The sequence below is a fragment of the Pollachius pollachius genome, assembly GCF_949987615.1.
Source record: "Pollachius pollachius genome assembly, chromosome: 9".
NCBI lineage: Eukaryota > Metazoa > Chordata > Actinopteri > Gadiformes > Gadidae > Pollachius > Pollachius pollachius.
The window spans coordinates 3,223,162-3,250,890 of record NC_136942.1 but is presented as its reverse complement, the minus strand read 5'-3'; the positions used below and the strand labels follow the sequence as shown (position 1 = coordinate 3,250,890).

The 27,729-nt window shown below is 46.9% G+C and overlaps 1 protein-coding gene across 2 annotated transcripts; it reads right to left on the bottom strand.

Moving 5' to 3' along the window:
- Positions 1 to 419: 419 nt before the first annotated feature.
- Positions 420 to 27,332, bottom strand: LOC307081021 (uncharacterized protein). 2 transcript variants are annotated; one of them, XM_079744032.1, is made up of 9 exons: positions 27,257 to 27,332; positions 16,288 to 16,563; positions 13,776 to 13,850; positions 9,637 to 9,939; positions 7,574 to 7,691; positions 6,465 to 6,804; positions 5,950 to 6,081; positions 4,136 to 4,248; positions 420 to 3,708 (listed from the first exon to the last, which is right to left on the bottom strand). In XM_079744032.1, exons 1-9 carry the CDS (start codon positions 27,273 to 27,275, stop codon positions 3,696 to 3,698), a joined length of 1,389 nt encoding a protein of 462 aa, XP_079600158.1. In that variant the 5' UTR covers positions 27,276 to 27,332; the 3' UTR covers positions 420 to 3,695. The 2 variants fall into 2 exon arrangements, with proteins under 2 accessions (XP_079600158.1, XP_079600159.1); XM_079744033.1 differs by lacking the exon at positions 27,257 to 27,332 and adding an exon at positions 26,469 to 26,473.
- Between the last annotated feature and the right edge of the window lie 397 nt (positions 27,333 to 27,729).

Here is a 27,729-nt window from a genome sequence, read left to right as displayed (position 1 = left end):
ATGAGGTCATTTAGAGGTTCCCATTAGTGAGGGTGAGTCTCACTAGCGCCTCTGCCTGTTCTCAGAGTTTACGGCGCGGCCTGGAACGGGTCGTAAATAATAGGAGTAATATGAAGCCAAGAGTGACAGACACGTCATCACTCAGCTATGGCTGCTAGGGATTTCATGAATGGGAGTTCCTTGTCACCTTAACCCTTCCCCCCCCCCGCCCCAGGTTTTGTAAGACCTGGTGAGGTCACCACTCATAAACAGAAAGAAGCCAGACATCATGTGTGGGCAATGGGTATATTTATTCTCTTGAAGTCATTCGTCCTACAAAATAGACCTCCAGGTAACAAAATAGCCACGACTATAGATTGAGAACAACAACACTATCCATATCAAGGATATAAGCGGATAGAGTGGCAAGCCAAGGAACACTGAATGTCATCAACCCCTTGAAAAGGATGGACAATTAGTTTTATAGTAAAACAAAGGAGTAATGTGGAGTAAGGTTGTGTTTTAGTTGTTGTACGACCTGTTGCACGACCTGTCGCATTCATTGGGAGTTGAGCCTCATTTGCAAGCTAACTGATTTAGTGTGAAGTGTATTCATTTTTAAACATTGAGAATCATTTCAGCTTGAGTAAGGTCATCAAAGTAAGGGATTCCACCTCATGTAGAATAAGTTACACATTTTAAGCATGCAAAATATTCCAATATAATATAGATCTATGTAATAAACATATTTATCAAAATAAAGACTTTTGTAATATTCTTGTCTAAAACACTTTATGATAATATGTTTTGGTCTGAAACTACCGTATGTTCCTTTACTTTATATTAATGATGCAGTACAAAGATTAGGTAAAGATGTGTTAAACCAATATTAAAGGCTATTTTAGTTCATATTTTTCTTATTAGCAACATATAGCAAACCAAAAACAACTGGGGTTTGGTAACACTGGGCATCTTTTTCTTTACATTTACTAAATTAAAATATGACTTTTTTTTCAAACTACTATCCATACCAGATTAACATTGAATTTGCTGGCACAATAAAATGATATATATATGCATGCAAGGAACATACCGTAATCGGACATTGACGTAATGTAGATGAATAGTTATCGTGGATGAGCTCACCATAAATAAACATTTATATAGCATATTATTCGGCTATCAAATATACAACGCTCTCTCAAAATAGAATACACTTTTTACAACGCTAGTACAAATGGATTGAATAACTATCTCTCCAATGATACTATATTTCACATCCGAGTGGACTATTTACATCTAATACAAAGAAACAGAAACATCAAACTGGACTTAAATAAGATATTGTTGTCATGTACTGTATCATGCACTTTCATCTCTAAAAGACAATTTTACCCAATTACAAAAAATCACAGAAATGTAAACAGAAATGTTTTGCACTCCTGCAATACATATGAATGTTTTTACATATTCCCCCAAAGACATTTCACTCGTGCCAAGTTCTGACTCTCACATTTATTATTTAGCTGTGAATGATCTATTTCTGAATGCTGTCAGTGATGTACCAACCCCTATCTCTTTCATCAGCCGTAGCCATGGTCTTGATCTAGATTAAGCTGTCAACATATGCACATGTCTGACGGTTACCACGGGAACCCGACCATGAGTAAACATCCCATGCTCCTTCACAGACTCTGTACCGCAAACTACCTGGAAACAGCATCCATTTGAAGGTCATTATTCTACAGCCACAACAAAAAAAAGGCAGGCAATTCAATTTCAAGTTGACATTAAAAAAAAAGCCGCTTGGCTGAACTTTCACTTTTGAGATCAAACATCTGTCATGCGCAAAGATGAAAAAAAAAGGATCCAAAGGATAGCTCAAAATTCAAAATGTTTGCAAATAGGTTATGTCGGACTGTGCGGAGAAACCCGGAGCTTTAAAAAACAGGTGCTGGGAGATCCATATTCACCAGGTAAATTGTGAACTGTTCAAAGTGAACGATGATGGTAAATGGATTTCCTTCAAGGTGATTGTCTACTATGGGTCTGAGCCTGTTTGGCCGGCTCTCCTTTAGGTACTTTCCCGGGGCACACAGATTTGATAGAGTTTGTTTGAGTTTATTGAGTTTTTTTTTTAATGTTTACCTACGGGGCCTTTAGTTTTTTATTGAATATCAATCAGTGAAAGACCTTCAGTAAGGTCAGAGAGAGAAGAGGTGGGGTGGAAGGGAGGTGGGAGATGCCATGCGGCAATTGGGCGGAGCAGCCAGGGCTAAGAGCTGTGTACCGTATAGTAAATCAAACACATGCTGGGAACCTTCCCAGCCTACTGGGGAACTGACAGACAAACGCAGGTCTGAGTACCTGAACTAAGAGCTGACCGGTCCTGGTTTGACCCGTCCTCTAGCAAGATGAATACTGACTCCTTTGATAGATATTTTTCAGGCATTCAGAGATAACAGTTGGTGATATTCTTTTCAATGATCAATGGATGATCCAATGAATAATGTAGAATATCATAGCGTTTGTAGTGGATTTATCTTTGAAATCAGGATTTATCCGTCTTTTATGTTGTAATTGTGCGTTTATATTGGTGTACTGTGTGTAGAATTTTTCGGAGAATCATAATTGATGTGAGAGTTCATTGTTATGTTATGACAGTGTTATGTTCAGCATTGCTTTAATTTAATTGTAGTCGACTACATTTTGTAATTTTCCGTACAGGAAGTGACATTGCTTTCAGATCTCAAAAACAGGAATAAAATGACCACAGTAGTAGATGCCAGGTTCCTACAGTATCAGCTACGACAATAAGTATTTAAACTGTAATTAAAGCCAAGAGGGACCAAGCTACCACTTTTTGAACATGGACACACACTTTGTGCTGCATTTGACCAATCAAAGGATCGGTACAAACACAAACTAATGTTGCATTGTGGGCATTTGAGTTAATCAAACCTAGAATAAATGGAATAATGTAGGGGCTTCCAAACATTCATAAAAGCTATTCTGTTTACCAAAACGTACACTCTTTGAAGGGCTTCTGTACAACAGTCGTGTTCAGTGCATTACAGGCTGAAACCTATGACGGTCATTGCAACAATAGACAATCAACAAACAACAAATCAAAACAAATCAAATAAATAAGGATTAAATACATTGAGAACCATAGAGTACACCACATTCATCATCAGAACCAGCGTTGCATCCAGTCGTCAGAACTAGATAAGAGTTAGAATAACACCCAAAGAAGATACGGGGGTAAAGATGCGTGGAAACTGCTAAACATGGGCGGCAGGAACATCAAACATGGTTCTGCGTAGCTTGGCGCTACTTGGTGCTTAGGCCTTGTGGGCCCATCTGTCTGTTTGCACAGCTCACCGCTACTGAGACGGAGTGGTTGGCTTTCATCCGGGGCGATTGCAGGGTGAACGCTCCCTACTTCAAACATCATCCCGTCGACGCTCTCCAGTCATTGGTTTCGCAGGGGGAGGGGAAAAAAAAGAGTCTTTCTCTCTGCGACGTCCAATCCATCCCAATCTATTTACAGACATTAGAAGTCGAGGAGAGGAGGGGTGGGAGCTAGGGGATGAGGGGGAGGGGCCTGAAGCTGATTGATGCTCTCGTGTTTAACAACGGGGCGTGGCTCTCTACAGGCCGGTCGCCATCAGCACAGCGACGGCGCTGCCCCGCCGCCAAGATGGCGTTCAAACTCACCTCACTCCCCTGGAGGAAGGACAAGAGAAATAAAGAGCGAAGACATGACATGAAGCCTCGAGGCAGTGACAGAGTTACGGCGGACAGATTATTATTCTATGCGTCTGAGAAGGATGATGTATTTATTACGTTGAACTGAGAAAATAATAAATCAAGGACTTTGCTATCACTGGGCCATTTGTCAAACTGCCCACCTGTCCCTCTTTCCATCGCCCTCACGGGAACAACCCAATTTTACTTTCGTACCGCAGTATCTATTTTCTGCCCATCCCTGGAAGGACGTTCCCTGAAAGATTCCCCTTAATCCCGCAGCCCCTGGGTATTAGGCCTGTACTTCCTTATTGTGCCCGTCAACACTGAGGGCTGTGTGTCTGAGACAGGGGGTCCATGGCGTAGAATACATATGTGGCGTGTTGGAGATAAGCTGCTCCCCTACCTTGCCCTTTGAGACGCCAGCTCCGACAGCCAGCACCAAATCACAGCCACTATTACAATCAGTCCTATGAAGGGGATGGAGAGAACAGGGTGCTCAGACGGGTGGGTGAAGCTCTGTGAGGAAGGGGAGAAACAAAACACAAACGAAACAAACACAGAGACAATGGAGATGGAGGGAGTGAACATGTGAATGGAATAAAGCCATGGAAATAACCCGAATGAAAATCAACAAAATAAATAACCCAAACACAAGTGGAGGGAGGGTGGCGGACAGCGGCACAAACAGACTATTGGAAGAGGTAATTAAATAAAGGAAATAAATCGGATGAACTTGTTCAAAAAAACACTGATAATGTTGTGTATGGCTGGCACAGGCGGGAATTGCAGAGTGAAATGTGCTAACAATTCACTACAGAAATAAACAAGGACAAATAAGAGGACATTAAATAAGTGAATAAAGGGGGAAACGGCAACATTAAGGCAGTTAATGTCACAGTGCGCATACACGAGCATATCTCTCGTGAGTTTTTTTTCTAACGCATACACAGTCCTGTATACACTGATTAGGAAACAAAGCAAACAAGGCAATTATTGTTCAGCAACACGTATCTCAAATTAATTCACTGAGCGCTGATTGAATAGTGAGTCGCAACTCTCTCTCTCGTTTACCTCTCCCTCTTTCTTGCTTTTTTTGGGGTCTGATGTGTGTGATTAGCCGTAGTTGAACTGACAAGCGCGTTTGTCTGGCTGAGTGGACATGGACATGGAGATAACAGGGACAGCACTGGACACAGAGACGGGCAGACAGCTTTGAGACAAGGCAGAAGACAGCTCAGCATGCTTCGTACGGAAGAAAAAAAGAAAACCTGACAGGTATCTGCTAATCTAGTGCAGCGAGAGAGAGGGAGAGCTCTGTTTTTTTATCGCCTTACAAGACGGACGTCGTCGTTTCATGATGAGATTTAAACGGCACAGCGGCCTCTTCTGTTAAAAATTAAAATACAGCTTCAAACACATTTGTGTTTTGCATTCTCTCCTTTAAAAGGTACTCATGCAGATACGTGTGTTGTGTTTTTGTTTTGGGGGGGGTGGGGCGCTGAGGACACTGTTCAACGGTTAGTCTAACAGGCAGGAACACAGGCGGACTAAGAGGAAGAACCGTCTTTAGAGGAACACACAGCCTCACACGGACTGGCAGGGTCAGAGAGAGGGCATCGCCCCAGTCAGCTCGCATGAGGTTAGAACACACAACCGAGGACTCACAGGCACCGGGGTGCATTACGATCTGAAGGGGTCTGCACCCGCCGGAAGGTTGTTAGAAGAACGTAGGGGCGTGAGTGAAGTGGCATACTTGCTTATTCCATTTGTAACACGGTACCTTTATTATTGTACTTGTATTGAATTCTTTGTTTTTCTGTTTGCTGCTTACTTTGTTTCAGTTATACACATAAATATAAAATGATGTGCTTTTGACACGCTGATGTTCAAAATTTGTGATACTGCAAGTAGCCTTGTAAGTTGTATTATTGTGCTGAGAGTATAATACAGTGTTTGAAAAGAGAGTTAATATCCCATATTAGGAATTCAATCCTTGATCAAACATTTGAAGTTATCCTGTTTTCAGAATGTGCTGGCGGCCGCAAGAGAAACAAAAAACACATTGAGCATTCAAAAGGCAAGCGTAAGATAACCAATCAATTCTTCATTCTTCATACAAAATTCTTATTTCTCTTTATATAAAATTCTTAGTTTTCCTTCCGACACGGCCCTCTCATTGGCTGGTGTATAACGGCCACCCAATCACGAGGCCCCCACCTGAGCTCCGTCCGACAGTTTCTCCAGCTCCGCCTTGCAGTGCTGAAGCTCCGCCTCCAGCTCCGCCTTCTCCTGCTGGCTGCTGTCATAGAGCAGCTGCAGCTGCTGGAGCTCCGCCTTCAGACCGTCGCACTAGACGACAACATGACAACACTCTGGTCAATCTTTCCCTTCTCCGGTGGGCTGCTCATTGACACAGTCATATTGAGACTGTGTGTGATCCAATCAACAGTCTTCGTTTAAATATATCTACACATATTTATTTATTATCACTTCTGGTATTTCCAATTAAAAAGTGGATGATTAAACACTACCGGTATCTTCATTTCAATATTGGCGAATAATGGATTTTTTTTTTTTAGAGTAAAAGTCCATTACAATCCTGATACCAAGGCTACCGACAGCAGCAAATGAATGACTCTGCGGCAGGACGGATGCAGCACAGGGACACAACAACAGCCCGATCGCCGCGACGGCGGTATCTCTCCGTCGCATCACACCCTGCCTGCTCTTACCTCCCTCTGGACCTGCTGCGCTCTCTCCTCCGCCTGCTTCAGCTGGTCTCTCAGGGAGAAGATCTCCCCGAAGCCCCCGTTCCAGCCGGTGGGCGTGCCGGGCTTCCCGTCGAAGGAGATGTTCTTCTGGATGCAGGCGTCCACCCGTCGGCCACCGCCGCCACCAGAGCCCACCTCCGTCTGCTGCGCCATCATGGTCATGTAGCTCTCCGCCACGCACGCCTCCGAGGCCGTCTCCGTCTGCTCAGCTCCTTCCTTCTCCTTCTCTGTCGCCTCCTCCACCTCCTCCTCTTCCACGTCTGCATCCTCCTCCTTCAGTGAGAGGTAGATGCTGCTGGAGCTGTGAGGAGGTGTCAGGGGAGAAGATAAGGGCCTTCAACAGACGGTGCGACCGGAGGAGACGGACAGGTGGACGATAAGCTCTCCCCTGGTTGTTTAGAACTCCCAGGGAAAGGCGGACAGGATGTTTCTTTATATTTTTTTCGCACTGTTGAGTGAGCTCGCACATAGCCTGAGCTGCAGGCGAGCGTGCTCGAGCAAAGGCTTCAGAGAGTCGCCTTCTTTTTATTTTCAATGGATTTGTTGTTGTTCGAGGTGGTCCAGGATTTTTCGCAATAACAAATAGGTTGTTAGCAACTTCACCTCGAGTGCTCTTGTGTGCGTATATCTTTTCTCTTAATTCATGCCATTAGTGATAATAACTCACACACAAGCGCCACAAGGGAAGTATAAGGGGACAAAGGAAAAACTCTATTGAGCGCTGAGTGCCAAAGATCATAATTCATGAGCAGACGACGACTATTGAGATTGAATACAAATCCCTTGAAAAAGGCGCAGAAAGCAAGAGAAAAACATTTCATCGCTTTTTTCTCCATCCCGATCACCCATGTGCCTCGTTTCACGACCCCCCCCCCCCCCATCAATCTATCTCTCCTCGTCACCAGGTTCATCCAGTGTATTCAACAGGTGGCCAATTATTTCAAAATAGGAGGCTGAGGTAAATGATTAGGGCTCCTGGCGCTGATCCAGACAGATCCCCCTCCCCGCTAATGGGACGAGCGTGGCCTGATGAGCGGGCCGGCCGCTGACCCCTGACCCCGGGGACTCACCTCGTCCTCTGGCGATGCAGCAGCTGCAGTCTCTCGGAGATCTGTCGGTTCTCCGCCCTCAACGTCTGGCATTCCTCCCTCAGCGTGCAGCACTCCTCCTTCAGCAGGAACACGTCGCCTGGGGAGGGGGGGAGGGAGGGAGGAGGGAGGGGGGGAAACAGACAGAGAGATACAGAGAGCGCGATGACGATGGGAGATAGAGAGAGAGGGCGGGAGGGAGGGATGGAGGGAGAGAGAGAGGGAGGGGGAGATAGAGAGAGCGGGGGCGAAAAGAGAGATACAGAGAGCGAGAGAGGTATAAGAAGAGAGAGAGACATACAGAGGGGGGGAGACATAGGTAGAGAAGGAGGAAGGGAGACAGAGAGATAGACCGACAGACAGAGAATACATTCAATTCAGTCCTATTTTATTGAACGAGCTCAAAATAACACAGGCTTTACAGAGGAATTGACTTGGTCCAAGAATACAACGGTATGTCGAGCTCATTGCCGATTGTTAACTGCGCATGTTTGTAACAGTCAGCCTACGTAGACAGTCATTTCCCCTATGGGCAAGGATTGACATGGGACAATCACATCTAAACTCTGGTTAATTCGAGGTTCCATTCGGAAATAGAGTTGTTCTACTCTGATCTATCCTATCCCGGGCCACCATGCTCTGAATACACTTTGAACAGAGTAATGGCTACTAGGCAGGGTTTGTCATGCCGTCCAAGCCTCTAACCTTTTCTACTCGGCTACGTCCCACCAGACTCAGCCCACTTGTTGCTGGAACCTCCCCACCCTGGCTGCCCCCCCAGCCCTACGTCACCCCTGCCCCAGCACACACACACACACACACACACACACACACACACACACACACACACACACACACGCACACGCAGCGGTGTGATGTCATGCGTTTGGTATATGAGGGCCTTTTCTGCCCTGCCCCACAGTGACTCGATGGGCCTGGTATTTCAGAAGCACACGCACGCATACACCGCGCGACAGATACACACACGCACGCACGCACGCACACACACACGCACTCTCTCTCCCTCCCAATCTCTCTCTCTCACACACACACACACACAAACACACACACAACATCTCTCTCTCACACACACACTCACTCTCTCTCTTTCTGTTATACACACACACACACTCTCTCTCCCTCAACCCCTCTTTCAAAAACACACACACACAGACACAGACACACACAGACACACACACACAAACTCTCTCTTTATGTGTTATACAAACACACACACACTAGCTCTCTTTTTCTCTCCCTCTCAGACCCTCTTCCACACGCACACACACACACACACACACACACACACACACACACACACACACGCACACGCACACCCCCATAAAACACACCGCGCCCCTGCATTATTGAGACGTCGGAGACTCGGAGCCTTGCATTCCCATCTGTAATTTATAACATGTACAACAACTACAAGACTGGTTTGTGTGCCGGGCTGTGGAACACCGCCCTGCTTCCCAGTCCTCCCAGCGCCGAACAGTCCCACCAACACCAGCCTTTCTGTGTCTGCAATCGTTTGCAATTTATTGCTGGGGGTGCGGAGTCGGAGCATAGATTGCGCAGTGCTGAGCACTCCCCTGCCGTAGGCTGCCTGCATGGGCTGTGATGAACGTTGGAGCAGGACGTGTGCGTTTCAAAGTAGCACGTTTTGTAAACAGGCTAAGTCTGGATCTGACAGGAGGAGAGGGTGTCCGTGTAGCGAGCGAGCGCTGACTCAGACTCGCCCACGTCTCCTCTGTCTCCCTTTTGTCCCAGCCACCCTATTGTGCTGTAGCTATCATTCCGTCGCCCCTTCCTGTGTCACGGAAATGACACCGACAGGAATGTGTGTACTTCACAAAATGAAGACATCAATGTATTTTATTCATATGCCGCGTTTAGTGGCATATAACTACTAAATGTGAGTCTGGACCCTTCCTTCCTCCTCTGGCTTCTGGTGCCGCCCTCCCCCCCCCCCCCCCTCCATCCCTCGGCTCCTGACTCTCTCTCTCTCCCCCCTCCCCCCCCCCCCGGCCCCTGCTCCTCACCCTCTCTACGCTCTGCGTCTCTGCGCTGGCTCTTCATGCTGATCTCGGCCCTCAGCGTGGTGATCTCCAGCTCGTACTCCTGCGTCTCCTCGCCCAGCCGCTCCATCTGCGCCCGCAGCCGGCACAGCTCCTCCTGGAGGGAGGCGATGTCGTTCTCCCGCTCGGCCGCCGCCTCCTCCGCCGCCTGCTGCAGGAGCAGAACCTCCTCCTGGGCCACGCGCAGCTCCTCCTGTGCCTCGGACAGCTCGCTCTCCTTCTCCTCCTCCAGGCTGTTCATCTCCTCCTGCACCGAGCGCAGCCGGGCTGAGGAGGAGGCGCAGGATCAGACTCGGTGTGAAGGTCAGAGGTCAGATTACGATCAACATGATGTCTAGAGCTAGAATGAAGATCAGAGCTCAAATTATCATTAAAATCAGGATTACAGTCAATTTGATACCAAGAGCTAGAATGAAGATCAGAGCTCAAATTACAATTAAAGTCAGGATTACAATCAATATGATGTCTAGAGCTAGAATGAAGATCAGAGTTCAAATTATTATTAAAATCAGGATTACAATCAATATGATGTCTAGAGCTAGAATGAAGATCAGAGTTCAAATTATCATTAAAATCAGGATTACAATCAATATGATATCTAGAGCTAGAATGAAGATCAGAGTTCAAATTATCATTAAAATCAGGATTACAATCAATATGATATCTGGAGCTAGATTGAAGATCAGAGTTCAAATTATTATTAAAATCAGGATTACAGTCAATTTGATACCAAGAGCTAGAATGAAGATCAGAGCTCAAATTACAATTAAAGTCAGGATTACAATCAATATGATGTCTAGAGCTAGAATGAAGATCAGAGTTCAAATTATCATTAAAATCAGGATTACAATCAATATGATGTCTAGAGCTAGAATGAAGATCAGAGTTCAAATTATCATTAAAATCAGGATTACAATCAATATGATATCTAGAGCTAGAATGAAGATCAGAGTTCAAATTATCATTAAAATCAGGATTACAATCAATATGATGTCTAGGGCTAGATTGAAGATCAGAGCTCAAATTATCATTAAAATCAGGATTACAATCAATATGATATCTAGAGCTAGAATGAAGATCAGAGTTCAAATTATTATTAAAATCAGGATTACAGTCAATTTGATACCAAGAGCTAGAATGAAGATCAGAGCTCAAATTACAATTAAAGTCAGGATTACAATCAATATGATGTCTAGAGCTAGAATGAAGATCAGAGTTCAAATTATCATTAAAATCAGGATTACAATCAATATGACATCTAGTGCTAGATTGAAGATCAGAGTTCAAATTATCATTAAAATCAGGATTACAATCAATATGATATCTAGTGCTAGATTGAAGATCAGCGTTCAAATTATCATTAAAATCAGGATTACAATCAATATGATATCTAGTGCTAGATTGAAGATCAGAGTTCAAATTATCATTAAAATCAGGATTACAATCAATATGATATCTAGTGCTAGATTGAAGATCAGAGTTCAAATTATTATTAAAATCAGGATTACAATCAATATGATGTCTAGAGCTAGAATGAAGATCAGAGTTCAAATTATTATTAAAATCAGGATTACAGTCAATTTGATACCAAGAGCTAGAATGAAGATTAGAGCTCAAATTATCATTAAAATCAGGATTACAATCAATATGATATCTAGTGCTAGATTGAAGATCAGAGTTCAAATTATCATTAAAATCAGGATTACAATCAATATGATATCTAGTGCTAGATTGAAGATCAGAGTTCAAATTATTATTAAAATCAGGATTACAGTCAATTTGATACCAAGAGCTAGAATGAAGATCAGAGCTCAAATTATCATTAAAATCAGGATTACAATCAATATGATATCTAGTGCTAGATTGAAGATCAGAGTTCAAATTATCATTAAAATCAGGATTACAATCAATATGATATCTAGTGCTAGATTGAAGATCAGAGTTCAAATTATCATTAAAATCAGGATTACAATCAATATGATATCTAGTGCTAGATTGAAGATCAGAGTTCAAATTATCATTAAAATCAGGATTACAATCAATATGATATCTAGTGCTAGATTGAAGATCAGAGTTCAAATTATTATTAAAATCAGGATTACAGTCAATTTGATACCAAGAGCTAGAATGAAGATCAGAGCTCAAATTACAATTAAAGTCAGGATTACAATCAATATGATATCTAGTGCTAGAATGAAGATCAGAAATCAAATTACAATTATAATACGGATACAAAATCAGTACGATAGCTGGAGCGAGAATGAAAATGACAAATCAAATTCAAATGCAAATCAGGTTTTTAAATCATCTCAGGAGCTAGAGCAGGAATGAAGATGAGTATTAAAATTGAACGAGCATCAATGTCACATTATAATTCAGACCAAGAAATGGCAATTTAAATGAGAATGGTATTGGAATAGATTCACATTCATTTGGCCACATATTCAGATTCACAACAACAGAATACAAGACAGAGAATAAAAGGAGGAAGTTAGTGAGGGGGGAGAGAGGAGGAACAGGAGGGAGGGAACTACAAGGAGGAGGTTAGAGAGGGGGAGAGAGGAGGAACAGGAGGGAGGGAACTACAAGGAGGAGGTTAGAGAGGGGGGAGAGAGGAGGAACAGGAGGGAGGGAACTACAAGGAGGAGGTTAGAGAGGGGGGAGAGAGGAGGAACAGGAGGGAGGGAACTACAAGGAGGAGGTTAGAGAGGGGGGAGAGAGGAGGAAAAGGAGGGAGGGAGCCAGAAGGAGGAGGTTAGAGAGGGGGGAGAGAGGAGGAACAGGAGGGAGGGAACTACAAGGAGGAGGTTAGTGAGGGGGGAGAGAGGAGGAACAGGAGGGAGGGAGCCAGAAGGAGGAGGTTAGAGAGGGGGGAGAGAGGAGGAACAGGAGGGAGGGAGCCAGAAGGAGGAGGTTAGAGAGGGGGGAGAGAGGAGGAACAGGAGGGAGGGAACTACAAGGAGGAGGTTAGAGAGGGGGGAGAGAGGAGGAACAGGAGGGAGGGAACTACAAGGAGGAGGTTAGAGAGGGGGGAGAGAGGAGGAACAGGAGGGAGGGAGCCAGAAGGAGGAGGTTAGAGAGGGGGGAGAGAGGAGGAACAGGAGGGAGGGAACTACAAGGAGGAGGTTAGAGAGGGGGGAGAGAGGAGGAACAGGAGGGAGGGAGCCAGAAGGAGGAGGTTAGAGAGGGGGGAGAGAGGAGGAACAGGAGGGAGGGAACTACAAGGAGGAGGTTAGAGAGGGGGAGAGAGGAGAAACAGGAGGGAGGGAACTACAAGGAGGTGGTTAGAGAGGGGGAGAGAGGAGGAACAGGAGGGAGGGAACTACAAGGAGGTGGATAGTGAGGGGGAGAGAGGAGGAACAGGAGGGAGGGAGCCAGAAGGAGGAGGTTAGAGAGGGGGGAAGAGAGGAGGAACAGGAGGGAGGGAGCCAGAAGAGGTGGTTAGTGAGGGGGAGAGAGGAGGAACGGGAGGGAGGGAACTACAAGGAGGAGGTTAGAGAGGGGGGAGAGAGGAGGAACAGGAGGGAGGGAGCCAGAAGGAGGTGGTTAGTGAGGGGAGAGAGAGAAGGAACAGGAGGGAGGGAGCCAGAAGGAGAGGAGAGGGAGGAGGAACAGGACGGTGGGAACCAGAAGGAGAGGAGAGGGAGGAGGAACAGGACGGTGGGAACCAGAAGGAGAGGAGCGGGAGGAGAGGGAGGAGGAACAGGGGGACATCACGTCACCGCCCTCGTGGGGATGGGTGGAGGAACCGGTTATTTTATTGGTGAGAGAAACTGATGTAACTCCTGGCAACAGAGCCGTCATTCGAATGCGGTTTCATCTTGGAAGTCGAGCTCCTCCACAAGGAGTTCACCCGCTGTGACAGCACTTGTAATTGCTTGTGAAGGTCTCGATCAAGATCAGAAGTAGACCATAATCATAATAAATTGAAAACTTTATGACACACGGTTTAACCTAAATATGTGTTCAACCCATTTCCCAAGATATATTGGTCTTTGTCAGAAGATTAGTCAAGAATACACTTTGTAGCGTTTGGTGATGTAATGATTGCCTGTGTTTTTTTTTTCGATATTGTTTCTATATTATTATAAATATGTGAATACCTTGCAGATTTTGAATCTGGCGGGTAAAAGCTTCAGCCTGGTGGGCACTGGCCAGACGCTCATCCTCCAGGAGACCTGGAGAGAGGAGAAAGAGGAGCAGAGAGGAGCAAGGAGGAGCAGAGACGACAGAAGATATAGCAGGAGAAGAGAGGAGGAGAAGAGAGGATATAGGAGGAGTATAGAGGAGAGGGGAGGACAGGCGAGTGGGCAGAGAGAAGCAGAGAGGAGCGAGGAGAAGAGAGGAGAAAGGAAGAGAAGAGAGAAAAGAGTAGAGCAAAGCAGAGAGGAGAGAGGAGATAGGATGAGTAGAGAGGAGAGAAGATGAGCAGAGTGAAGCGGATAGGAGAGGAGAGAAAGGAGGAAAGGAGAGATGAGAAAGGAGAAGTCGAGAGGAAAGATAGTGAACAAAACACAACTACAAAAGGCTGGTGTCTGTTGCTTCTGCAGTTTCACTTTTGCCATTATCTGTCATTACAACACTTATTTTACAGCTAGCGATTAAAGAAATGGTAGGAGGCATTTTTATTAGCACTTATTTAATGCTCCAGCAAATTTATAGCCAACTTAAATGTCATTTCGCCAAACTTTCCGTCAAGCATAAACATAGTATTGTAACCTTGAGATCACAAAGACAATTTTCAGTAATTATCACCAGATGACTTTGGTGATTTAAACTAATCAGAGTTACAGCAAATACAACCCACTTATCTCCAGGAACATTTTCAGAGTGTGTGGTGTGTGTATTTGTGTGTGTGTGTGTGTGTGTGTGTGTGTGTATGTGTAAATGTCCGCAAGTGTGTGTGTGTGTGTGTCTGTGTGTGTGTCTGTGTGTATGTACGTGTGTTTGCCCACTTAATTGTGTGTGTGCGTTTGTGTGTATGTGTGCGCTTGTGTGTGTGTGTATGTGTGTGAGAGTGTGCGTGCGTGCATGCGCGTGTGTGTGTGTATGCACGTGTGTTTGCCCACTTAATTGTGTGTGTGTGTGAGAGTTTGTGCCAAATCAATCGTGTGTTTGTGTGTGGGTATGCGTGTATAAATGCGTGCGCCCACGGATGCCAGTGCGTCCGTGTGTGGTTCTGTCTATATTAATTCACACAGCCCTGGCCCCATGAAGCCCCCGCCCGCTGCGCCAACAGCTGCGCTGGTTGGACAGCAGGACAGCGGAACGCGGGCGGCCGGCTGTGGGCCCAGGCTGATATCACAGCCCAGTGCCGGACCCCAGTGTGGACGCTTCCCTCTGAGAGCAGGCAGTTGTCTGAGGAGGAATGCTCCGCCTGTGCCAGTAAAGAACGGAGCTCACCTCACCATGCCCCGTCATAGTCCTCCCTTCACGCACGCAGCACGCACGCACACACACACTTGTGTGAATATACATACACGCACGCACATTGATACATACACACACACACACGCATACATAGATACATATACATACACACACACACAAACACATATTGATACATAACGCACACACACACACAGAGACACACATGCACTTACACAGATACATATACAGACACACACGCACATTGAGACACACACACAAACACACATGTTGATACATATACACACACATGCATACAAAGTCAAACGAACATAGATACACACACACACACACACATGGGCGGGCACTCAATATAAATACACACACGGTACATACCGTAACACACGCACACAGGGAGATGTGTCCCCGGTCCCATGGCTGACTCGGGCCGTAAATCCGATCCAGGCCATCATTGTTAAGAAATGACGCCATGTTTTATTTAGCCGTCGTGAGCCGCTGAAGATGTCACCGCCGGCGGTCACATAGATAAACATCCCCAGTGAAACGGATGATAATGGAATGGCTGCAAAGGAGCCAGCTTGTGTGTTATTCTAACAGGCTGAGCTCATCGGCTTGGAGGGGGGGGAGAGGGGTCGTGGAGTTCAACAGGGTCGTCTCTTTTATCGAACGCTGAACAGTTGGAACAGTGTCGGGGGTTAATTGGACCCACAGCCAGGACAGTTTAACGAGATGTGATCCATAGACGACCAGAGGAGACGAGGAGGCCCAACGCAGCCTTTTGTTTAAGCTGCGGCCGTACGGCCGCACCTCCATCGAGACAGCAGTGGACCCTTCTCCTTTTTGAAGAAAAAAGGGAGGTGAGTGCGTCTGGTATATTATGTATCGGTCGATTTGATGGTCTCCCGCCACGCGGGGAGTTAAGCCGCGGGATCGGCGCTTTGAGAGAGGAAGTGCAGCGAGGCCATGGGAGAAAAAACAATGGATGTTGTGATGGGGATTTAAGAGACGGATGTGACGACGGGATTTAACGGGCATACTGTCAAGAGGATAATGAAACTTAACGCTCTCCACCGACTGTTTAATTGGTCATGCGGTCAGCCACGGGCCTTATCCACCTATAGCGGCCATCTTGGTTCCACGGTCCCACCCATCTAGCGTTTAGAACCAAGATGGCCGCCAGGTGCCCAAGACCCACGTCGGCGTAGGGGGGAGGTGCGAAGGGCTGACCTTGCAGTTCGTGGAAGCTCTCCTGGTGTCGGTTGGAGGTGACTCTGGCCTCCTCCACCTCCAGCAACATCTGCAGCGCCTGGGAGCGCAGCTCCTCGATCTCCTGCTCCTGGGTTAGCTCCTCCGGCTCCTGCTCCTCCTCCTCCTCGTCTTTGAGCTTCTTCTCCTGGTCCATGGCCTCCTTCTCGTCGTTCTCCCCCAGCAGTCCGCGCTCCTTCACTGTCATCGCATCGTTGTCTTCCTCCATGCTGCCTGACTTCAGCTCACACAGGTCATCTGGGGAAGGAAAGATAAGGATTTAATATAAAGAACGTAGTTTGAGGAGCAGAGGTGCCAGGGGTAGGGGGGAGGGGGAGGATGAGAGAGGATAAACGTGAGGAAGGAACAAAGGGAAAGCGTTATGGCAGTGTAAAGACTCTGAGTCGTCATAGGGCTTCCGCATAAAAGCCCTATGAGAGAACATAATCCCCAAGATCAACAGCACCATCTTGTGATTCAAACGGTTTCCGGCAGTGCTTGGCGTCTCCCTCACATTCCCCGCACCGTTTTCACTGTCATGTGTCTTGCGCAAAATGAGTAGCGCTAACATTATGACAGGAACCAATTGCGTCGAGTGGGGGGAAATCACCGCGCTTCTATTTTTTGACACATTTGAAAGTGTCAAAGTGTCAATCACGTCTCTCCTCCCTTCCGGTGTTTAACTATTAACAATTGCAAGAATACTAATTTGACTGCTCAGCTTTTTAAGATCGATTTTAATTGTAAATCTTATGATAATTTGCGTTCGTTTTATTGGCTACTATTTTAAATATGGATATTGATAGGAATAATTCTTCCAGTAGGTGGAGTAAGTGAGCTATTGCTGCGGAGGCCTGGCGAGACAGGGTCAGTAGTACGCTGAGGCTCATTATGAATAACTACTCAGCGATGCGACTTGTAGTTTGTTCGTAATAACACAGAAACTACAAGTCACCACTGACACTGGGTGAAACGTGACTGGAGAAAAACCTGTCTTACAACAGCTGTCAGGTGTTTAGCCAACATAGATCAGGGCAAAACACAATAAACATCCTGAATTGTGTCATTAACAGAAAAAAGCTGAATTTCTTTTTTTCTTAAAATGCAACGAGATGTGAACACAAAAGTGATCAATCAGCACTAAAGGGAATAGGCCTATATATTATCCTGCAAAAGGAGACATTCTGGCAAGAATTTTCTTTGGTCACCATCATAAAGCTTTGGTTCAGCCGGAGTTCCACACCGCTACCCGCAGTCCGCTGTCACACAACTCAACGGCCACACGCCCCCCTCAGGTCTGCTCTATCTTGACGCAAATTGAGACAAGCCACCAGCTATTTAAGTCCCCAGTTGTTTCCTCTTTTCGCTCCGCTGCGCGGAGGCATTTTGCACTTAGCGAGGAGAGTGTGAAGCCTGTGACAGTAAACGGGCGGCGAGGGAACAGACAACAAAGTAACACGTTATCGCCATCTTGGCCGTGATTGACACGGACGCTGTTGACGTCGTGGCCCCGGTTCGCTCGTTGTGGGGGGCGGTGAGATTCACCTGCTGCCGTGTGAATGCTGGGGGACAGTGTGTCACTCTTTTGCCTTGTTCATCTCGCCAGAAGAAACCGTAAAAGCGTGGAAGTAATTTCCATACCATTACATCCCATTACTTTTTTCGTAAATACGCACCTCGATCTCACACTGCAGCACATACACACACAAGCACACACACACACACACACACTGCAGCAGACACATATTACAGCAAAAACACTTCAACAAACACACTGCAGCAAAAACACACAGACAGGAAGACAGACCGACAACCAGTGCAGCACACACACACACACACACACACACACACAACACACACACACACACACACACCACACACACACACACACAGCACTGTACAGCCGACCCAGTAATAATGTAGTTTTGAAAGATGTTACCCCAGAGAGAGTAATAGGAGAGGTTTCACGAGCACTGGACTCGTTTCATATTAAACTTTGATGCTGGTGTAATGAGAAGGCTATGAAGAGGGGAGCTGGAGATGACTGCTGGTGACTGGTTATCAATGAAAATGTACGGAGATACTGCGACGGAAAAACCGGCCATCAGGAATCAGGAGGCAGAGTCGTGTGATAGAGATTGGGATCCTCTCTTCAGGCTCCTAATACGCATCCGTCTAAGGGATACATTCTTCACATTGCACCGGGGCAGCGTTTTCCCTTCGCTAACCGTAGAATGACCCTCCTGAGGCGTCCGTGAAACCACGAAAACAAGCAATGTCTCATTGGAACGCGGCCCGCGTGATATGTTGACTATGAGTGTCAGCAGTTTACAATGAAGACATTCTGTACATAGCTTTTTGGCTATTAAGCATCAAGTATAACAAGTCGCAATTCATTACTTGTGCGGAATGAAACCCTCAGAAATACAAATGTAAGTGTAAACATGGAAACGTCAGTTGTAATGGTCGTTTAATTGTCTGGATCGATTCAGTTCAAGCTGAGTGGTGGTTCAGTGGCTGCTGTACAGATCTCTTAGGGAAGAAAACGCAAACACACAGGATGTTTGTGTTTAATTGGACAACAAAGAACCCCAGCTACAAAGGACGGAATTATATCCTGTGTTAAATCCAAATAGTGGAGAAGCCTCACGGTAGACGTAACCACTTACCCTACTGTGCTTTGACGAAACTGTGTTTGATTGAGTCTCATGGTTCTCATTAATTTGACAACATGCCATTACTACAGAACCGAATGAATGGGGCTCAATCCAAACACCATTTAATCAAAACAATCGGAAACTGCTGACTGCAGCTTTAATCAATGTGCAGTTTGCTCTAAACACGAGCTTGTTGTCCGTTTGCCCCCTTTTGAAAGCCTTCAACGGCCTCACCTTGTACATGACTGCCCGTTTATACCCACTCACAGCCACAACAGCTGGGCTCATTCCACCACAGGCCTGGCACACTGTTGCCCCGTTCAGTCACGCTGGGATTGCATTGGTTACGGATGCGGCTCGGTCACAACAGCAGGGGACGGCCGCTCAGTCACCTCGGTCACAGTGGAGTAGTTTTCCGTGGCCTTATCTTACCACAGCACATTCCCTTTTAATCAGGTTGGAGCGAGTGCCACCAGCTGGTCCCGCGTAACCGTTGTTCCACTTTAGAAATATGGACCGGTAAACAGGGCCAAGTGTTTGCCCTCAGAAGGAGAATCAAATTAAAGCACTGATGCCATGATTTAATCTGTCGCTTTAGTGTCTCGTAGAGCATTCGCCGAGGGAGAATTGGGGTCTTTACGTGCAACAAACAGGCACTCTCAGGCATTGAATGCAAACAGCAGAAGCCGTTTTGGAAAAGTCCCCCCCCCCGTATGTATGTGCGTGTGTGTGTGTGTGTGTGTGTGCGTGTGCGTGTGCGTGTGGGTGCACATAACAGCACTCGATGGTCTGAGGACAAATGCCCACTTTTATTTGTGAAATCACGGTTCAGCATTTCTATAATCAAATATTTACCATCGTAATCCACACTGGAAGACGGCTTTAAAAACAAATTCAAATAACTTCCTTTGAAGAAGAACTGTATTTGGGATCCCCCGGCCAAATCCAAGTGGGCTGGCTTAATATTCCATCTGATGATAAGCATTAATATTATTGCCAGGGGCCTGATCTAATGTAAGTTGACTAAGTACTCCTCCAAATTGAATACTTAAATCAAATCACAACCCTTTTTCATTTCTGCCTCAGCCTAAGCTCCTGTTTGGCACATTAAAGAAGTGGCTATGTACAGAGTCTCATGTTGTCATTTACAAGAAAAAAAGAGTAAACAGTCACATCTGTGTCCACACAACGCCGAAGACAAACAATGTAAGTGCAGTGTAAGAGCGGGATACTGTCTGTGGCTGGGAACAATTAATATGTGTCCGTTGAGCCTTAAGGTATAAATAAAACACACCTGTCATGTGTTTATGTAGTGGGGCATGTGCGCACCGCAAAGTTTTGTGTGTACGTGAGCCTAAGGGCCCAATAAGTCAAGTCCTAGTCAAGTTCAAACAGTGCTTCCGACTATTGCAGCAGTTTCAGCTGATAGTTTCAGGTCAGTTCATGGCAGACGCGAACACACCCTAAACTAAGTGAAGGGCCATCAAATGATATGGATGGGGTGTTTCATCCCAAGGAGGCTAACAAAGAGAGTGTCTGTTTTTACTGTTATTCAGAGGCTGTAAATTCAGTTTTGTCTTCACCCCTCTCAGTGAACGGCAGGTTGGTCGGTGGTGAGGGGCCTCTTCTGAGAGCCTCCGGGCCATTTTTTATTTGCAGCACAGAGTACAGAAGGACAATAAAACAACACAGCCCATGTTCACTGATGACCGCCCCCGGGGGGGGGGGGGGGGGGGGGGGGGGTGCATGTAGACGGCCAACCGAAAGGGGGCCAAGAAGTGAGCCTTGTGGGACACCATCGGCGGCAGCGTTGGTCAGGAAACCAACGACAGGCAAGCTTCAACTCCCTGATCAATTACTTGGGAGTGAAACCGTGCAGGGTCAGGGATGCAGCGGCGACTTTAGTCATGCCTAGAGGCACATTTAGATTGCAGGTTCTCATCCCCGCAATGGATCTCACTGTGTGCGTAGGAGGCCAGGCATAACGCACCACCAACACGACCCCCCTCCCACCACAACGAACCCCCCTCTTCCCGCCGGTGCTTTGGAGACGAGGGCATTGATGCTGTAACGATTCCCCGTTGGCCGGAACACTCCCCGAGAAACACATATGCAGATACAGACCAGGAAGGGGGAAAAGGGGGTGCAGACGAGAGGAGCTAACCAGCGGAGAGGTGAGAGAAGGAGCAATGGAGGAGAATAGGAGTGAGCGAGCACACCCCACTCTCCATCACAACCCTCGGCCGGCAGAGCACGTCGGAGTGATACATTAGGTCCATCACCATGGTGACCGCCTCCACCACCACCACCACCCCGACCACCACCGAATGGAATGCCACCTCGCTAATCAGCTCGGCGGTTTCTCCGTCCCAGTGTCTGTTTTCGTTCCGTCACGCGATCCCTGTGAGATTGCCCGTGTGGTGGTTGTGTTTTCTCAGCAGGCTTTAATCACACCTACCCTGCAAGGTCAGTCACGTCACACGGGTAGTGGGGGGGGGGGGAGACATCACCTCAACCAGAGGCCAGAGCTCTAGATCAAACCCCCCCGGAAAAGGACGCTGTCCGATGGGTTAGGGATAATGATGGCATTAATTAACAAGGCTTCTTTGCCTGTTCGGCCTGCGGTCCGGACCCAACAGCAGCGGGGGTCTGGGTGGGTACCCTGTGGACCCGAGGGGGGAGAGACGCGTGCAGAAGCAGGATCGGAAAAAGCCCTTACCACGGACTTAATGAGCTCCGCTATTCAGATGTAAAATAACCCGTGTTTGCCTTTTCAAAGGAAAATGCAAAAACAAAACTGGGTCAACAGAATGGAGATGTAATGCAGAATCCTTTTTCATGCATGGAAAGGGTTGGCCTCTTTACATGAGCAATCACGTATAAGTGTTTATACACGTTTATACATTCATTTTTAATATGCAGATTATGCTTTTACCATCAGGGTTCCGTCATGCAAACCCACAACTGTGTGTTTGCATCTGTGCGTACATTTTTGCGTGTGTGTGTGTTCATGTGTGTTTGTGTGTGTGTGTGTGTGTTTGTGTGTTCAAATCTGTGTGTATGTGTGTGTGTCTGTGTGTGTGTGTGTGTATGTGTGCGTGTGCGAGTGCGTGTGTGTGCACGCACGTTATATTATGGGATACCAAGAGGGAGGCAGAACAAAGCACGAAGACAATTGATGGGGGTGTTCATCCGTTTGATCACAAACTAACGCCTCCCACCTGAGCACATTATCTCCAGAAGGTTCTATGCTAAATGGAACGGGGACACTACCGGTAACAATGTGGCTGTGGTGAGCCCACTGAGAACAGAACCACGGAGGAAGAGAGAGGATCTCTAATGATAGGTTCGCAGGGCCCGGTTATAAAGAGAAGAGGTTGAAAAAAGCCATAAGGGGGGAATAAGCCCTGTGAGCTCAGCGTTTCTACGCACGGGAAGTCAGGAGCGCTTTCCGTTGGCAGCCAAAGTGAAAAGACATACGCCATGCCCAATGTCTCCTCCGCCCCGCAGAGAAGCTCGGTTTGACTAGGCAGAGCACCAAAGTGCGATGGGGGAGAGGGATTAAACTGAGGGGAAAGCGAGGGCAAAGCGAAAAACAGATCCGCTCGGGGTTTGAGGAAAGCGTACCGAATACACGGAGGGAGAACCGACTCCTGTTCGGTGGTGTAGTATTTTAAGCCCCAACAAGTTTGTGTACACAATTTTGTGTGAAACGTTGTTTGAAAGTGAGACGCGGGCGGAAGCATCACACTTGTAGGTGAGAGTCACAAACAGTAGCCTAGCTGTCCGTTATAACCTAGCTGTTCTTTATGACCTAGCTGATCGTTATGACCTAGCTGTTCGTTATGACCTAGCTGTTCGTTATGACCTAGCTGATCGTTATGACCTAGCTGTTCGTTATGACCTAGCTGATCGTTATGACCTAGCTGTTCGTTATGACCTAGCTGTTCGTTATGACCTAGCTGATCGTTATGACCTAGCTGTTCGTTATGACCTAGCTGATCGTTATGACCTAGCTGTTCGTTATGACCTAGCTGTTCGTTATGACCTAGCTGTTCGTTATGACCTAGCTGATCGTTATGACCTAGCTGATCGTTGTGACCTAGCTGTTCGTTATGACCTAGCTGTTCGTTATGACCTAGCTGATCGTTATGACCTAGCTGTTCGTTATGACCTAGCTGTTCGTTATGACCTAGCTGTTCGTTATAACCTAGCTGTTCGTTAGCAGAGGGGTTATGCAGGAAGGCCGGTCGGTTGATTCTTAGGGGTCACGGGAACCCTGAGAGGGAAGAGGGGGTACGAGAGCAGAGAGGAGGGGAACGGCAAGCGAAGAGGGGAGGGAAGAAACAAGTGAAAAGGAGCAGATAGGACATCAGTGGTACATCACGGGAACATCATGCCCCATCCTAGATGAAAGAACAGGGAAAAAAGGAAAGCAAAGAAATAAGAAAGAGAAGATGTGATATGATGGGGCAACTGCACAGCATAAGGGCACTGCAGAGAGAGAGAGAAGAGAGAGAGAGAGAGAGAGAGAGAGAAGAGAGAGAGAAGAGAGAGAGAGAAGAGAGAGAGAGAGAGAAGAGAGAGAGAGAGAGGATAGGTTAGAGAGATAATAGGAAAAAATATGATTGTGATAGGAAATAGGGGGAGCAGAAATATGAGCCGTTTTAGGAGAGAACACGTGTGGGCAGGAGCTCTCGAAGGCGCGCTCGTGTGTGTGTGTGTGTGTGTGTGTGTGTGTGTGTGTGTGTGTGTGTGTGTGTGTGTGTGTGTGTGTGTGTGTGTGGGAGCAGAAGATGTGGGCGCTGAAGAGCAGAGGACAGAGACTGAAAGAAAGAGCTGGAGAGGAGAGAGACAGAGTGGGAAGGCTGATAGAAGGCGCTAGAGAGAGAGAGAGAGAGAGAGAGAGAGAGAGAGAGAGAGAGAGAGAGAGAGAGAGAGAGAGATAGGGGAGCAGTGTGTGTGGGAGGATGGAGGTGGTGGTGCTTGCGAGGTAAATAGGCGCATCTCAAACCTCAGCACAGCACCATCAATCTGCGGTAGCATGTGTGTGGGTGTGTTCGTCTGGGTGCTTTTTTGGGGTGAGATTGCAGTTTAAGAGCTTGAGCCGAGCACACCCCCATATTCACCTCCAGGAAGAAGCAGAAGAGATTTGACATTAAGGGTCACATTTTATGGCACCCTCAGTCAAATTTCTATCAATAATATCGCCCAGACGGGGGAGTTTAACCACATGCCATAATACTTTTCAATCCGCTTGTCTCTGTAATTTAGGACAGGTAGGTTGTCATTATTACTTATCTCTCAAACCATCAGAGTCCTCTCTCTCTCTTGCTCTCTCTCGCTCTCTCTCTCTCTCTCTCGCTCTCTCTCGCTCTCTCTCTCTCTCTCTCTCTCTCTCTCTCTCTCTTGCTCTCTCTCGCTCTCTCTCTCTCTCTCGCTCTCTCTCTCTCTCTCTCTCTCTCTCTCTCTCTCTCTCTCTCTCTCTTGCTCTCTCTCGCTCTCTCTCTCTCTCTCTCGCTCTCTCTCTCTCTCTCTCGCTCTCTCTCTCTCTCTCTCTCTCTCTCTGTCTTTCGCTCTCTCTCTGTCTGTCCATCTGTGTCCATCTTCATTATGGTCAATCAGACAGGCTTGAAGCTAGATTAAGAAGCCCACGACTCCACTGCCAGGGTGCACTGAACGCCAGGCCTGAGGGCCCGTGCTCTCAGAGGCCCTTGACGTGATAACTAAAGGAGGACGAAGAGGACGAAGAGAACGGGGCCCCTGGGATCGCGTCAAGCCTCTGAACCTGGATATGAAGGGCTTCAGTCCCCTGAGGAAATGGATTGTGCATGAAGGAGATTGACCTATTACACAAGCCGAGGAGAGACTTGATGTTATTAAATTTTCACTTACAACTTAAAGGTGAAGTGTGTAGGATTAAGCAGCATCTAGCCGTCGAGGTTGTAGCTTGCAACATACTTAACGATTCTTATTTTCATGGGATTAAACACTGATTAAAACACACTTATGAATGTTATATTCGATTTCGGCCAAGCCTGTTCCCCTATTGGCCCCTCAGTTGTACACACTGCACCTTTAAAGGGCACAGGAGTTTTTAGTGTTTCTCCTCCTGCTGAAAGGTTCTTGGTTCAAACCCCAATATCTGCAATCGACCTGTTGTATGTCACATCCTTGTACAACATATCTAACCCTTCCTTGCTCATTAATGACACGCATCTACTAAATGTCTGTACAGACTTCAGTTCAGCCAATGTTTTCTGTCGGAAATATGGCGGTAAAATAGAGGAAACATACTCTGTCTGAATGTCTCGGGGCAGCGAAAGCAGGAAACTCAAGCCTGGACACACCCGTGCCGGGGTCAGAAGATCAGTGACCCAGGTACGTGTCTTCTATAACCACAAACATCCTCTCACACACACACACACACACACACACACACACACACACACACACACACAGCAGCCCTGTCTGGATGCCTATTGACTACCAGCGGGGCACACACACTTTGGAACACACTTCTCCCACTGGGGTCATACACGAGACACAACAACAACAACTTCATTTAGCTTATTCCCTGCCATGCCTTTTCCATCACACTCACACATTGTGAGTTGTGGAAATGAATGAACAGTCGCTGTCTATGGAAACTATAACGACAGTGGAAAGAGCCCCTTCGTGAAATATAAAGTAGGTTAAATATGACAATCAGGAGCTGTCACTTTCCATTTGGAGCTACAACAACAGCAATAGCATTCATCATGGAGCGAGTCATTCCAACGAATATAAAGTACGTAGAATATGACAATCGGGAGCATGTCCATGTGAAATAAAATTCATTCAGGTCGACAACAACGATTCAACACGCCTCCTAAAACATCCCATAATATTCTCTTCATGCATGTATAAAAAGGGCTGCAAAAAACAAGCCTAAAAATAACATCAAGGAGATCATTTTTAGACGCACAAACTTGACCGGAGCCCTAATAACAAAAGGCTGTGGACTATTTCCTCACGCCGCTTCCTCTCTTTCGCCCGCTCATCCGTTACCTGGCGTGGACGCGTGGTCTCCCTTCAGATGATCACAGAAGCCATGGCGGACTGTAGTAGCGTGCCCACTCGTCGGATCGACTGCAAGGCTCAGCTGAGTCGTGTCACAACATTAATCTTCCCACTTTCTATCACCTTACCACCAACCTTATCCTCCCCCTGCCAGCCTCCTCCCTCCCTGCCTCCCTCTCTCCCCCCACCTCTCTCTCGTTACTCACTCTCCCACTTCTTCCAACACCTCCTCGATTCACTCCTCCTCCAGCTTGCCTCAAGAGTAAACATTCTTTATTGTTTCTGAACGGGGCTAAACTGGTGACCCTTCCTTTCGTACACATTACTATCTTATCCCTCACTCAGACTGAAGCTGACCACAGCAGCGGCAACACATGGGGGACACACACACAAACACACACACACAAACACACACACACTCCAACCAAAACAGACTTTACAGACCTGTAGAGTCCAGTGCTTCCTCGATGAGTGGTGGCAAACGAAATCCATCCATAGCTCCCTAGCTGCAGCAGCAAGGGAGAGAGAGAGAGAGAGAGAGAGAGAGAGAGAGAGAGAGAGAGAGAGAGAGAGAGAGAGAGAGAGAGAGTGGGCGAGAGGGTCAGGGCTCCACACGCCCACCTCAGCTGCAGAGAGAGAGAGCGAGACCAACAGCAACAACAGCCCCTACACACAAGAATGCTTCCGCACAAACACACACGCGCGAGGACACAGCAGTGCTGTACCTCGGGAGGTCCGGAGCGTGGGAGAGATGCCGCTCGGGAAGGAGGGAAGAGGGAAAGACGCTGTTTTACAGACGGCAAGCTTTGTTTCTCCTCAGATCTGTAGTGGCACAGCCGCCTCTCTCTCTCCCTCTCTCTCTCTCTCTCTCTCTCTCTCTATCCCTCTCTCTCTGCTCTCTCTCCTCTCTCTCCTTCTCTCTCTCTCCCTCTCTCTCTCTCGCTATACCTCTTAGTCCTCTCACACTTACTCTCATCCTTTCTCGCTCACACAGACACACACACACACACACACACACACACACACACACACACACACTCACTCTGCCTGCTTTTAACTTGTTTGTTTCCAACTGCTCCGTTCTTTTTCAGGGGTCACTCACTCATGCATACATGCAAACATACACACAGAGGCACACAAACACTCTCACACACAGCATCAGCTTCTGCTCCAAATGTATTTACCTATATTGTGATCCAGACGACTAGTTGTACCGGAGACTGATATCTTACCTTTCAGATTGCTGAGCATTTCCCCTTCATTGTTGACTTCCTCCTCAATGTACTCCCTCTCTCTCTCGTTCACTCCCTTCCTCTCCCCCCTTTCCCACTCTAGAATGTTTACTTCTAATGAATAGCAGCTCTTAGCTATTAACAGTATCAGGTACGTCACACTCTCTCTCTCTCTCTCTCTCTCTCTCTCACATCACTCTCTCCCTCCCTCCCTAAACTTCCCCCCCCGCCCCTGCCTTTTCTGGTTGTTCGGACTCCTGGCTCTTATCTGTGTTACGTGTGCGTAGCTAACCAGAAATCTACCAGAAAATATGTCAGCCCGGGCCGTGAGACAGGGGCTCAGGCCTTAACCTCCTCGCTGCTGGCTCTGGGAGAAAATGTTCCTCGCAGAGCAGGAAGCGGCCTGCAGACAAACTACCTCATGCACAGTCACTCACACACGCACGCGCATATACATACTCACACAGACAAAC